This window comes from Nestor notabilis, unplaced genomic scaffold (assembly GCF_000696875.1).
Source record: "Nestor notabilis isolate BGI_N333 unplaced genomic scaffold, ASM69687v1 scaffold3962, whole genome shotgun sequence".
Lineage (NCBI taxonomy): Eukaryota > Metazoa > Chordata > Aves > Psittaciformes > Psittacidae > Nestor > Nestor notabilis.
The window spans coordinates 13,256-28,058 of NW_009919528.1; the positions used below are offsets into that span (position 1 = coordinate 13,256).

General features: G+C 35.5%; 1 protein-coding gene across 2 annotated transcripts in view; it reads right to left on the reverse strand.

Annotated features, from left to right (window-relative positions):
* Positions 1-14,803, reverse strand: part of RFX3 (regulatory factor X, 3 (influences HLA class II expression)) — a 59,157-nt gene that overhangs the window by 2,305 nt on the left and 42,049 nt on the right. For both annotated transcript variants that reach the window (XM_010010266.1, XM_010010265.1), the window contains 8 exons: positions 13,737-13,858; positions 12,753-12,865; positions 9,950-10,062; positions 9,278-9,432; positions 4,312-4,409; positions 3,868-4,017; positions 2,208-2,416; positions 1,062-1,215 (listed from right to left, as the gene is read on the reverse strand). In XM_010010266.1, coding sequence (XP_010008568.1) covers positions 1,062-1,215; positions 2,208-2,416; positions 3,868-4,017; positions 4,312-4,409; positions 9,278-9,432; positions 9,950-10,062; positions 12,753-12,865; positions 13,737-13,858 — 1,114 coding nt within the window. The remainder of the gene's footprint in view (positions 1-1,061; positions 1,216-2,207; positions 2,417-3,867; positions 4,018-4,311; positions 4,410-9,277; positions 9,433-9,949; positions 10,063-12,752; positions 12,866-13,736; positions 13,859-14,803) is intronic.

Genomic DNA, 14,803 nt, shown 5'->3' on the forward strand with positions numbered 1-14,803 from the left:
AGTGGGTCACTAAGCAGAAACAATGTTACTTATATTTTCTGAAGCATGTCATGACATGGAATATAAAATCTTTTGATAAAGCTAAGATTTCCAGTTTCTCTTCAAAGTATACCATCTATTTATAGTATTAAATGAGCCTATCAATGTATCTTGAGGGAAGAATGATAACCTGTTGCCAAATGAACCCACAATATGACTTGCAGTTTATCAGTAATATAGAATATAATAGTGACTTCCAAGTGTAAAAATGTAACAAATCTGTCCCATTGACTATCTAGCATATTTTAAAATATATCAATTTTCCAGCACTTTTGAAGTGCAATTCTTTGATGACAATTCATCTCTCACTCAAAATAAAAGGTTAGATGAACTAATGCAAAAGAGGGATGAGATGAACTTTGCCTTGCAGATGCCACCGATAAGAAACTGGTTATGAATTGAGACTCATTTTGTTTTTTAAATCAATAATCTTTGAAACACATTTCTGAATATCAAGTGTGTTGCAAACCTTCATGTATGTCTGCGACGGTTTTATTACAGGTATGTAAACATTACTGTAGAAGCCAAAATTCTGCACGTAAGCCATCCTTCTGAAGTCAATGGGAGTACTATGCTCACTTGCAGGAATTCAAAACGTGTGCAAATACACATGAACAGATCCATATAAGCAACAGTTTCCTATTACTCTTCTTTTTTTTTTTAATTTTCACATAAAGAAATATGTTTTTTTTTTTAATTTTCACATAAAATAGTTCTCAAAAACTGGAAAAAGGTTGTATGTTGATCAACATTCTTCGAACTGTGCATATGAATCTGTGTGCAGATTTGTAAAGGGAGCAAGCTCATTTATAAATGCTTATTAGAATTCAACGTGATTTTAATAGTCTGACAATCAACCAATAAAACAAGTTTGCAACTGTTGTTATGTATTTGTAACCCAACCTACTGTTAATATTGCAGAACATCCTACAATTCCAGATAAATGTTTAAAAAATTTGCAAAGACACATACCCAAATTCATTACTACATCTATGAATCTAGTCTCTTACATATTATCTTACCTCTCCCATAACTGCAATAGGTGTCTCTCCGGTTGCCTGAGCAACACGGTGTTCTACTAAGTAAAACATGTATTCATCGTAAAGCAAGCGGATCAGATGAAAAGAGCCAAAGCTAGCAGCACTGCGCAAGGTTAAATCTCGAATCACCATTGAGCTATTCAAAAATAGAAAAATATATATTTATGTTTAATATGTCATAGTCATTTTAACACTCATCCATGTAGACAGTTCCCCTCAAAACCAATATTCTCAAAAGTAATGTTATCCACAAATATCTGATTTCTGGTGTCTTCAGAAAGAGATATCCAGGAAAGGCAATCATTTGCTTCTCTCCTTTCTCTGAAGGAATGGTCAGACACCACATTACATAAGACATTACCAGATTGGTTTGTGTTTCAATTTCCCTTCATTTTTTCATTTTCATTTCCATTGTGTAATAGTTGAGCATGCGTAAAACCTAACTTGAAAACTTTATTGAAAACATAACTAAAATGGTAAGAAAACTATTTGATTTTAAACAAACTAATGCTTAAGTAGTGTCCATTGTGTCCACCTTCCCAGTACAAAGGTTTTAAATGCCATGATTTTAAAACTGTGAAACTTACAATTACAGAAAGACAGGCTTGCGTGTACATACTATATTGACAAATTCTGGTATCTTCAGCAAGTAGTTGCTACAGTAATTTTTTAAGAACAAGGTTTACTCTTGTAACTGTTTCAATATGCAGCTAATACAGAATGTTTGTCTTACTGTTCTTTTTACACATTAAAACCAGGTTTTGCTTCCTACGTAAAAAACATAGATACCAGAGTGTTTTTATAAATAATATTAAAAGTAATGGATTAATAATTGTGTGACCACAAAAATCAACCCTAGAAATTAATATTATGATTCTAACTCAGGTCAAAATTCTACGTGCATTCATTTGCACATGGCCTTTAAAACAATAAACACGAATCATTTAAGTCCCTGTCGATTTGCAAATATCCCCGAGTTCACAAGAACAGTAAATATTCTGAAAAAAAACACCCGCATTTTTCATGATCTAGTGACCCACTGTTTGATACTACATATGTCAATGTTACTACAATGAACAATTTAGCAAGTAATAGAACAGTCAGAATATTTTAGAAGTTAAATACTACCTATAGAAAGACCATTTCAACAGAAACTGCCGTGCTGCTTTAGGAAAGCTAGGTCTTCCTTCATATGGTTTCAACGCTTGCATCATTACATTATCAAGCCAGGCAGCCCACTGCTCCAGAGTGCTCTGCTGTTGAAGAGTCATCTTGAAATCTGTTTCTAGTCTCTGAACCATGTTGTCATCACACTGGCATACCCAGGAAGCCTGCTCCTGTTAAAACACATGGCAACTCTTGAATTAACAATATATAATCCAAAGCACAGAATCCAATTCTTTCTCAAAGATTAAGCAATTCAATGGATGAAAAGGACAAAACTCACTAGACAAACTAAGAAGCAGTCTTTATGTCTATCATAATTTTGTTCAAAGCAAATGGGTGGGAAAAGCATAACATATAAGAGCATCAAATAAAGAAATGAGAACAAACAATGGAATGGACATAAGTATGTTATCGTTATCCACATTAATTTTCAAAAAAGGTTTCTACTTTCCTCGTTCATCATTTTTCTACTAAAATATTCAAGACCAGTTAGTTTTTTTCTGGGACTAAAGGCAAAGCAAGCAGGAGGAATAGTGAAATAAATAACAAGAAATTAAGTGCAAGTTTCCTTTCATTCTGGAGAAGCTAAGCTTAAAGCCAATTTCTGTAATGCCATAATGATTTGTATGTAAACAAGGATTGTTCTGTTTGCTGATTATAGGCATTGATAGGTTACCGATTATTTAAATTACAACATAAACAGCATACAAATGGAGAAATACACTTTGCATAAAATAAAGCAATTTAGCCAGTGTTAACTAGTTTAAATAAGACTAGCTTGTTAATTCAGAAAGTAAGAGACAAAAATGAAGACTCACTAACTGCAAGTCATGTTCTTAAATTCTAGCTATCATCTGCCAAGTTAACACCTCACACTTCATTCACAGATTCTGTATGCATGTTAACATACTACAATACTTGATATATCTTTGGTAAAGTACTCTTCACTGACTTTTGTTAAGATTTTTAACAGTCATGTTGAAACACTCATTCACATGGACAAACACAGAACCACCAGTAATCTGTAACATTTCCCTTTCCTGGTCAAAAGGAAAAAATACTTTACCTCAGAGGAGCAAAACCGTGGAGAAACTAGGCTTAGTGAAATTATAAACTTACATTCTCTAGGTAACTGGGAACTAGTTATAATCTGTACTAACTTATCAACTAGTCAGATCTTGTAAATTTAAGGATAGGCAATTAGCTGAAGAACATTAATGGTATTGTCTTTGAAATAATGAAATAGTTTTTACTAAAAACAATGCTGTGCATTTAGTAACTTTTAGAGACATTCAGAAACTACGCTATTATCTGAGATCTAATTCTAAGGTACTGTTTATGCTATTACTAAGACATCATTCATGGTACCCATTCTAAGAATCTACTTGCTCTGTATTTACATAGAAGCTGAAAGAGTATATGCACTTCAAGACAGTAAATGGAAATGGATAATGGTTGTGAGCTCTTACTTTCCTGAAGTGTGAGCTGTCATGTTTGGACTGAATCACTGCATATATGAATCAGCAAAATGTTCTCACCTGACTTTCTTGATAGAATAGTGACAACTAACAATGAAGTTCAAAATCAAAAAGCAAGCAAGTTACTTAAAGCTAATTTTTACCTGAACATTGGCAAAATCAACACGGTTAAGATCATTGAGCATCTGATTGATTTGAGAAGTATTTTGAAGCACAGCACGGGCTGCTTGAGCCAGGTGATTAAGAGATGTGTATCTTCGCAGAGTCTGGGCAAAGGCACTTACAGCGGCAACCTACGAAGAAATTAACTTAAGTATTGTACTCTGTAGATTCAATCTACAAATTGATTCTTTACCTTCATTTTAATAATCTATATTAACAAGTCCTCATATGCAAATTATGTCGATGTAGCAGATCAAGTGTGTTCCTTATAGTTTTTTTGGCAAAACTAAGTTATTTCCTCTGCCATTATTTGATGCTTGATGCTAAACATGAAATCTAGCATTAAAGTTAAAATACTACTTCTTTTAGATGCTACTGCCCACTTGATTTGCCATTGCAAGAAATACTGCAACAGGTTTGTCTACCTTGGTTTGTATCATCCTCTGTGGAATATTGTTCATGGCATTTGAAAGCCAACCTTCAAGGCTTTTTGCAAAATTGCGAATGGCTTGGGTCAAGGCACCTGTGCATCAAAGAATAAAAACAGAATGAAAAGAAAGCAATGTACCTGGTCTTGAAATGTTTTGCATCCTCTGGACTTACATACTCAGTGTTCAGGTCCACTGCTTTAACTTACTAAAAAACAAATCCAGTCTAGGTTCAAAATGCTTTATTCAGATATTGATTATGCAATAATTATTTTAGGTTTTGTTTAATAAGCAGATCTAACTTCCTCACCTAATAATCTTTCAGAAAGTTTGTGACCAGCAGTATTGTTTTGGGCACTCCTACAGAACATCAGTAACTGCAGCTGTTGTAATGGGCAATTTCCACCACAAACTTTCAGCTTTCCACTTCATCTAAGCACCTCTATTAAAGAGCAAAAGTCTGGCAAGAATTCCAGTTACTGGAATACTGCAGTTTCCTCAAATAAGCCCAAAGTAACCTTAAGCCATGCAAAGTATTCTTAAGCATATATAGTGGTTAAGTATACCATCAATAAGTAAAATATAGTAGTGTATTTCACTGACTGAAAATGAGAATATTCAAATGGTTGTGGAATCTGTGTGCATTTTTGGTTTTTACTATAGCACTCATGGAACTGGTGAGTGGCTGAAAGAGACTTAGAGAGAAACTGAAGTCCTTACAGCAATCTGCACTACTCAAAATACAAGTTTAATTTTTCAAAGGAAGTATTTTCGCAAGGAACTGTACCTAGGAAAAAGAAAATCCTACTTCCTGAGTAAGAGAAACCTCACTTGGCATACCTACACTTGATCACTGACATAACAGCACCCACTCAAACCACTGCAAAAAGGAGATAAGCAAAAGAAAAAACTACATTTCTGAAGACTAGTAGACAATGAATGGAACTAAAACCAGTGAAGAATAAAAAACTAGAAAAAGGAAATAATATGCATTTTCAAACTATTTTGGCTATATGTGATAAGAAACAGTCCAAGTGAAGACTGTTTATATGGCTGAATACTCTGGCAGAGTAAGAAATTAATGCTGATAGAACTTATCTTTGAGAAATGTATTTTTCCCATCTGAATTATTGATGGTCCCTTTTTTAATAAAGCTTTCTACTAGCAAAGTAGATTTACTAAAAGAAAAAAATGTAATCTTCATGACATCTTTTTCACATCTTTAAATTTGTAGTGATAAGCAGTAGAATCCATGTCAGTTATTTAGGTAACTGACCACACATTTGGATGCTTTGCCGAACACAATTTTATCTTATAAAGTATCTGTCTTAGCTGAACACTCTATGGTAACCGCTCCTCCCCTCCTCCCGCCTTGAGGTTTCCACACGAAGAATAAGCTTTTTCCTTCAATCCTGTCAATCACCAATCAGTTCTCTTGTGCTGATTTGTAAATTATTTCTGTGCACTTACTAATTAACTACGTATTCACACACATTTTCTTACCTATAGAACAAGAAAATGCAAAGTGAAAGGAATAATATGTATGAATGACACTTAGACATACAAGTAAAATATTACGGCTTTTTTACTTTTAATTTCCTTATTACTCTTTTTCACCGAACTATATATTTGCATCACTGTAATGGTGATCTCCATGAAAAATAAAAATGGAAAAGCAGCTCAGGCCTTAAGACCAGCCTTTAGCTACAAAGAAAAAGGAACAAATGAAAGAAATAATAAATTCTGAAGAAATAAGATAGCTAAAATAGTTAATCAGGCACCAGTATTGTACAGAACAACCATGAATTTCTAATGAGCTTTGGAGACATCATATTAAGTACAGATTTCTTTTCATACTCCATCGTTAAGTACACATCTAGCCATTACCAAAACTTTAAGTATCTACATCCTCAAAGCCTTCTTTTAAATTCATCCGGCTACCATAGAAAAACAAAAAAATACTTTCAAAGAATCACATGATGAGAACGGTGCAAAGTAAATGAGATAGTTTAATGTTACTAGACACATAATAAATAATGTTGCAATGGCAGTTATTAATAGAAAGTTTGATTTGATAAGCACCTAAAAAGCTTGCGCTCTCAGCTAAAAACGCTCTGATATGCAAATCTCACAAAAAGAAGGCTTTAGAGCCTTTCCAGTACTTTAAAATTTTGTCTGCCTGGGTTGTGGAATTATATTTAGTATAAATTTCTCCAACTACGATACATACTAAGTCACAGGCAAGTTTTGTTATTGTCCATTCTGTCACTTGTAAAGGTGCAAAAAAATCCATTCTAAAACATTATATCTCTGGTCTATTGCCAAAGACATCAGATAATTATGGTCTTTATTCTTGACTCAAACGGAGCATTTTACTATTCTTAGGAAAAGGAATTTTGTTGTTTTATACACAGCAATTCTTGCATTCAGTGGATGCTAAACATTTCAGCTGATAAATTTAAGACAGGTTAAAATAAAACAATTTTTCCGCAGTGGTCATTCTTTCTCTATTCCAGTAATATTTACCATGCAGCTAAGTAGCACAGTAAGATGCTTCTAAAATACTGAAGATTTAGACATGAAAAAAGATAAAACTTTAAAAATAATATGCTTACTTCAAGCTCTTTGCAAATTAATATATTTCCCTATTTTGAGCAGCTGCTCTTGATATCTTTCCTCTTATTCAGGGGAAAAAAAATAATGCCTTTGATGAAGCATTTACAATCCGCTTTCCACCAGGTAGTCCAAACTTCCCTATGAACTGCTAGTTTCCCACAGAAGAGGATGAATTTGCCTCCTTCACCCAGCTCCATATCTGTCACACTCAACCATTAAGCACAATCAATCTTTCTCTTGGTCTCTTGGAATGGCTGTAGATATTTTAATTCAAAAGCAGGAGTTAAAAAACTAGTAATATTTTAAATATTTAACAGTGAAGAGAGAATTTGTATGAACCATCATTACAGGAAAGCTAACTAGAAAAAGCCATTTAGTTAGCTAGTCCTAAAGATAAAATAAGAAAATACATTAGCTGTCATCCAGAGGTAGCTCAGTGGGTGTACTTCTGAGCAGAAAACAACTTCATGGTTCAAAAAATAAAGGCAGAAGTCTTTTGGGATGAATCTGTCCTGGGATTAGATGATATGTTTGCATGAAATATGATAATCATCCCAAAACCAGGAATGTCAAACACAGTAAGCATCAGCACTCAAATATGAGTGCTAATTTTAGAAAGAAAGAAATAATATGAAAAGGACCCAATACCTGCAATTACTGATATTATGTACTTGTGTCCCATCTTCTTGAAACCCTGTAACAAGGCAGGAAGATACCACAAACTAAGGAGCTATTATACAAAAATGTTAGAGACTGCTAGGCTGTGCAGGGGAACCAAATGAAAAGCAAGGCAAAAGCAGGTCTGATGAAAAATCTGTCTGTACCACCTTTGTATTAAGAAAATAATGTGCTCTTGGAAAAGAGAGTTTTAATTCAACCTATTAAATACTGTGATTAGATTTGTGGGAGTTTTTATCATTACCTGTTCACTTCTGATACATTATATTACTCTAAAATTAATATCCTACTTACTGGCATTGTCATTCGACAGAAACGTAGAACATGAAATATAAACCAGCAAAATACCTTCTACAAGTAATGGTTGTCAATAATTACATGTATTTCAGAAAACATTTTTTCTTTATTCTGCTACATAGATGAAAGATAAATTATGTGGATCTCTAAGAATTTACTCTCTCCTTAAAAACAGGTAAAACTGCATTTTTAAATGACTGACTTTCAGATTTCATACATTTCCAGTTCCAAATATTTTTTTGTATCACATGTAATTTACTAAAACCTAATTTCATATCACTGACAAGCAAAAAGTCAATAAAACTTTTCTGCAAGGCAATACTTGCAAATATTCTTACGGAGTGCTTATTACTGCTGGACTTGCTATATCAGAAGGGGTGGTATTCTGTTCACAGCAGAACAAAATAGCTTTGTTAGTTGCAAAGCTACTTAAGGCCCTAATTTTTTTATTTTTAATTTTTTTAAGATTAATCTAACTTTATAAAGTGACTACTGTTTTTTCATGGAAAGGATATAATATGTAGGAGTTACGAAGCGTATAGTAGGTTGCTAACATGATTTATTTTTAATATTTAGCACAGCATGTGTGAGACAACAAATGCTTTACAAAGGAGTTCAACCTTCTTCACATAGATTAATTTTCTACCAAAAATAGCCATAAAAATGCATTGCTGCAGCAATGATAAATTCTAGTAAAATTGACTTTGAAAAGAAAGCTGTACTCCTGGTAATGGTTAAATAGCAGGGCAGTTACTGACTCTTTCATGCAGGATGTATGTCAGAAAGAACAGTTAGATTGGAATACTAAATTGGATTAAAAATTTTGGAGTTAAGTTTTCATTGCATAACAGTAATTAATATTGATTTCAGCAGCTACTGATAAGGAACAAAAGACTAACTGTCCAAAAATAGAATCATAAAGATCATATACATTTTTTTCCAGACTGATCAAAGATTAATATGTAATGCTTTATCTAAAACCTACTGAATTTAGTGGAAGGATCAACTGACATTAGCGCACACTAGCTCAGGGCCACAGGGCTTATGTCTAAGTCTATCAGATAGCCTACAGCCAGCATAAAAGGAAATCATTTTTATCTGGCAATGTAACACTCGAAGAAATAACTTTGATATGAAACTAGATCTTGAAAGCTAGATCTTCCAACTGCACTACACTTCTCAGTTACTTTTAAAATACAAAGCATACATCAACTCTCAGCACAACTTCCTACACAATAAAATTAAGGATAAATGATACGTAATACTTTCCTAACTTTCAAACTAATGCTGCCCTGTGAGGCAGAAGACCACCATCACCATACCACGCACAGGCACAAAAATACTTACAAAATGTTTCAGGTGTTCAACTTACTAGGAATAGGTCTAAGGACGTCAGGAATGAGAATCTCCACCAAAGCCTGGTACATCACATGGTCACAGTTACACATCCACTTCAGAATAGATTCATTCTTGCACAGAGTAATCAACTTTGCTTTTGGAAGTCGACTTTCTATTTCGCTCAGATTGCTGATGTGAAAAAAACGTAGCAAACATATAAATGACAATGCATTTACAGCAGGTAAAAACCTCCAATGGGTGTTAAAATGTATTTTTTTGATAAATATGTCATAGATGTCTCAAACACAGCCAACAGAACTTCTTTACATCTTGTGTCATATGGAAATGGATTTAAAAAATGCCTCCTCCATAGCTCTGCTATAGCTCAAAAGTTATGCAAAGGTATGAATGATCCTTTTGGCTTGGGGGTTGGACTAGATGATCACGCTTCCAACGCTGACAATTCTGTGATTCTATGAAAAGACACTTTTACTGTAGTTGTCCAAGGAAATAAAAACATGGATGAGAATTGTTTCAATACTGTACTTTTGGCATACACTCAGGCTATAAAAAAATGTCAGACCACATAAATTTAGTTTGAAAAATTATCATATGAAAATATTACTCTGCAGGTAAACCAAGATTTATTCTTTTCTCTTTGACACTTGTATTGTATTATCATGAGAAGCAGCAAACATCTACTGACCTTGTTTCAGTAATAGTGCCATCAGGTGGAGCAGAGGGAGAATAGCGCCAGAAAGTTTGCCACAATTTTTCTATCAGGCTGAACTGAAGATTCACAACCACATCCAGTATTGCCTGAGAAAATAAACCACAAATACAGATCATCTTCCACCCAGGTTTCCCCCACTCCCAACTCCAACTAGATCTACACTTTTTTTTCCTTCATCAAGTAGTGGAACAAAGGCAAACTGTACATTCCTCAAGTTATAAATAATATCTGTTTAAGTATCTTTGATATCCATAAATTATCCAGCACGATAAACTGGCGTGCACAGAGACTTAGGTAAGGTGAAGTGCACATTCATGGAAGTCTCTAGAATTGAGCATGGATATGCAAATGTATCAGAGGATTCACCAAAGAAAATATTTAATGCTACTGCAAATACAAAGGAAACCTGACATTCCATTCATTTTCATAATTCAGTATAGATTTGAAAGCACCTTCAAAAATAAATTTAAAATAAATTCTTCAGTATCAAATATGGCTTTAACATCTCAACGTTTCCTTCAAATTGGAAAAAAAAATCACTGCTTTTGATATAAAATAAGAAATTATAATTTAACTGCTGTGCTAGTTTTGGCTGGAGTAGAGTTAATTTTCTTCACAGTAGCTGGTATGGGATTATGTTCTAGGTTTGTGCTGAAAACTTTTGATAAGACAGGGATGTTTTCATTATTGCTGAGCAGTGCTTACACAATCAAGGCCTTTTCTGTAGGACAGTTTGGCGCCCAAATTTGAAGCCACCTTGGGCTTGAAGGTTTTTGAGATAAAGACAGGTTTGTTTGGAATTTGCTAGATTGAATTTATAGCTGTTACTGCTGTTTAGGTATTAATTGGTAGGCTCCTGTGCTTGCCATAGGGCTTGTTTGCCTTACTGTGTATTAAGAGTCTACTGCTCGTTAGTGGCTACTTTTTGCTTTTGGTGCTTGCCATACTGCTGATCATCTTACTCTGCTGTGCCTGGGAACATTTTGATAACAGCAATGGCAATGTAACTGGGCTGGCAGATGGCCAGGGCATCACTGCTGTTTCTGCACTGCTGTATTGGACAAGATTGAAATCCACAGCAAACCTGAGTCGAAAGGGCTGTGACTTGTGGATGAGTCCACATGGAAGCAACACAAATCCTCTGTGGCTGTGAATCAACCCACAACAGCATAGGTACATCTCAAAGCATCTGTGGCCATGGTTATGTCTGTGCCACAGAATGTATACCTCTGAAAGGACTGTGACCCAAGGATAAGGCCACAGTGGAGAAGGTACACCTCAGAGCACTGTGGCTGTGGGTATGTTTATGCCACAGAAGGTTGATGAGGGAAACGCTGTGGACATTGTCTATTTGGACTTACGTAAAGCATTTGACACTGTCTCCCATAGCACTCCCTGGAGAAACTGGCTGCTCATGGCCTGCACAGGATGATTCATCACTGGGTTGGAAACATCTAGTTGGTGACTGGTCACTAGTGGTGTCCCACAGGGCTCAGTGTTAGAGCCAGTGTTGTTTAATACCTTCACTAATGATCTGGATGAAGGAATTGAGTGCACCCTCAGGAAACCTGCAGGCAACACCATGTTGGGCAGAAGTGTTGACCTGCTGGAGGATAGGAAGTCTCCGCAGAGGGATCTGGACAGGCTGGATCAATGGGCTGTGGCCAGCAGTATGAGGTTCAACAAGGCAAAGTGCCACATCCTGCATTTGGGCCACAACAACCCATGCAACGCTACAGGCTTGGGGAAGAGTGGCTGGAAAGCTGCTCATGGAAAAGGACCTGTGGGGAGCTGACTGACAGAGCTGAATATGAGCAGCTTATGCCCAGGCAGCCAAGAAGGGCAACAGCATCCTGACCTGTATCAGCAATAGTGTGGCCAGCAGGGCCAGGGCAGTGATCATCCCCCTGCACTGGGCACTGGTGAGGCTGCACCTCAAATCCTGTGTTCAGTTCTGGGCCCCTCGCTACAAGAGAGACATTGAGGTGCTGGAGCAGGTTCGGAGAAAGGCAATGGAGCTGGTGAAGGGTCTGGAGCACAAGTGTGATGAGGAACAGCCAAGGGAACTGGGGGTGTTTAGTCTGGAGAAGTGCAGGCTCAGGGGGACCTTATCGCTCTCTACAACTACCTGAAAGGAGGATGGAGAGAGGAGGTGGCTGGTCTCTTTTCCCAAGCAACAAGTGATAGGACAAGAGGTAAGGGCCGCAAACCATGCCAGGGGAGGCATGATAGAGGCCTGGTTTCCTGGAGATGGCTGAACACCTGCCTATCTCACTGGAGGCAGTTAATGAATTCCTTCTTTTGCTTTGCTTGTGTGTGTAGCTTTTGCTTTACTTATTTAACTGTCTTTATCTCAACACATGAGCTTTCACACTTCCACCCTTCTGATTGTCTCCCCTAGCCCACTGTGGAGGAACAAGCAAGTGGCTGTGTGGTGCTTAGCTGCTGGCTGGGTTTAAACCACTGCGATTTCCTACTGACTAAACCTAAAATCTACATGTATAATCTGAAGACTAGTTGCTCTAACATTCTGAAAACATACACATAATTACGATTCATTCTCATTGTCTACTATATATTTATTTTTTCCCCTGTAAAGGGGACCCTCCAGAAAAACCTTTTTATGAATTTTCTTTCCAATGAAATAAGCAAAATAACTGGAGGGGAAGTCACATACTATTAACAGGGCTGTAATAATATATGGCATTACTGGCTTGTATTGACCTTCACTAGAAGACATGAACTTTAAAAAAAAATAATTATTTACAGAAAATACCTCACAGTGCTCTCGATAAAGACTCTGCAATGATTTGATGTCCTCAAAGGTAGTACCATCTGGGAGAGAAGATATTTCAACTTCTCCAAATTCTGGAAGTACTCTAGATGCATCTGTTTCCATGACAACATAATGAAAGAGGACTATTGTGAGTAGTGCCAGTTATAGTATGATTAAGGAAAAATTTACAGATGATACAAAGAAACAATTTCCAGAAGGCTATAATGTTCTAAGAGAAAAGTTTTTCATACCTGTCATACGTTAAAGTTATAAATAATTTCAGCCACATTTCTTAATCAGAAAAAAAATATAAAATTATTCTTAAAGACATAAAAAAGATGTCATGTACACACCACACCTATAAAAAAGCTAACATATGTTTTCAGAATATTACAGGATGAAGGTAAATATCTATGTCAGTGTATGAAAGATTAATCCTTTAATAGTTTTCTCTTGGTCAGCTGAAGAGTTTCTATGTAGCCAGGTATGATGGGGCTTAGTAGACTCAATATACATTTTCATTTGAAATTTATTAGACTTTCAAGTAGAACCAGAGTCACAAATTGTTTCCATGATACAAGCTGCTAAAAGAAAAATGCTGGACTGAAAGATACCTGGAAATGAAGATTCAAAACATTTTAATGCTACCCTTACATTCTCAAAGATTTCAGTAATAGCAAAATTGGGGCAGAAGTTTTGGCACCCAACCAAATAATTCTACATCTTCTGCAGTAATGCAGCCAAAGAGTCTTTCTACATAAACAAAGAATTTGCATATTTTATTCCTTTTATACTTATATGAGGTGTAATAAATATTATAAAGCTCACAACACAGAATATGTAATTTAACTGCCTTTTTGTTCTGTTGTAAGAATTTTAAAGAGGGTATAACTTTAGAACCAACTAATATGTGATTTGATATTCAAAGTGCTAATAAGGTTCATATTACTTAATTATACAGTATTATAAAAACTGCTTTCATACCTAAAAACTGTTGATGATGTTGACTTTGGGCAATTACAGTTTGTTCTACAGATGTCCCTGTCTGTTGACCACTTCCTGTGAAGCCATCTGCAACTCCATCCACTTTCTGCATAGGCTTATACCTATAAAAATATCATGTACAAAATTATCCCTTCTGTTCACTTCTTCATAAATAAGATCTTACAGTATGTGTTCACTCTGATTTCTCCATCTCAAAATAAAATTTTGAGGAAAAGTAACAACAAAATTAACACATTTTAATTTATTTTGTAACTAACAGAAGCAATTACTAAGGGAAGCAAGACCATTAACAATGCATTACAGAATACCTACAGGTGGTATTACAGTACCACTATCAATTTCCAACTTATTGTAGAACTTAGCATAGGAACAACATAACATAAGACCAGCTAATTTACACCAAGGAACCAAATCCTTCCCTTTCCAACCATTTTGACTTCCCAAAAATTATGTAATTAAAACACAATGTTACATTACCTTAAGAAAAACCAACATTACTGTCTGAGGATAGTAAAAGACTGTTCAAATCCAACAAACTTCTCTCATAAGCATAGAAGGCCTGAGGAAAGCTACCTGGAAACTTAAACTCTTCACTCGCCAGTCCTCAGAATCTTTCATAAAGGAGAAAAATCACAGTGATACAAATAGGAATGCTGCTTTGGGTGGCCAAGTGTTATCTCAACAATCAGTCTTACAAGCTGAAGATCTGAGAATTTACAACTGAGAATTTACTCTGTCCCAGGTTTTAATGGTCACATCTTGGGACACTTCGTAATTTTGGAAAATAATTGTAACCACTGGAAAAAAGACGTAAGAGAAACCCCAAAGCTAAGGTGTGTTTTAACAATCATTCAGATTGGAATTGTTGTGCAGGCTGTAAAAACTCCATGCTAACTTCAGAAATGTGACAAGAAATTTCACTCTTTATGCACTGCTTTGGGAACATTTAATTTTGTTTCCAGTAAATATAAACCACCATTGTCTCATGTAATTACTGAGACTTCAAAAAGAAGTTCCCGTGAAAAACATCCGTTCTAGGCATTCCT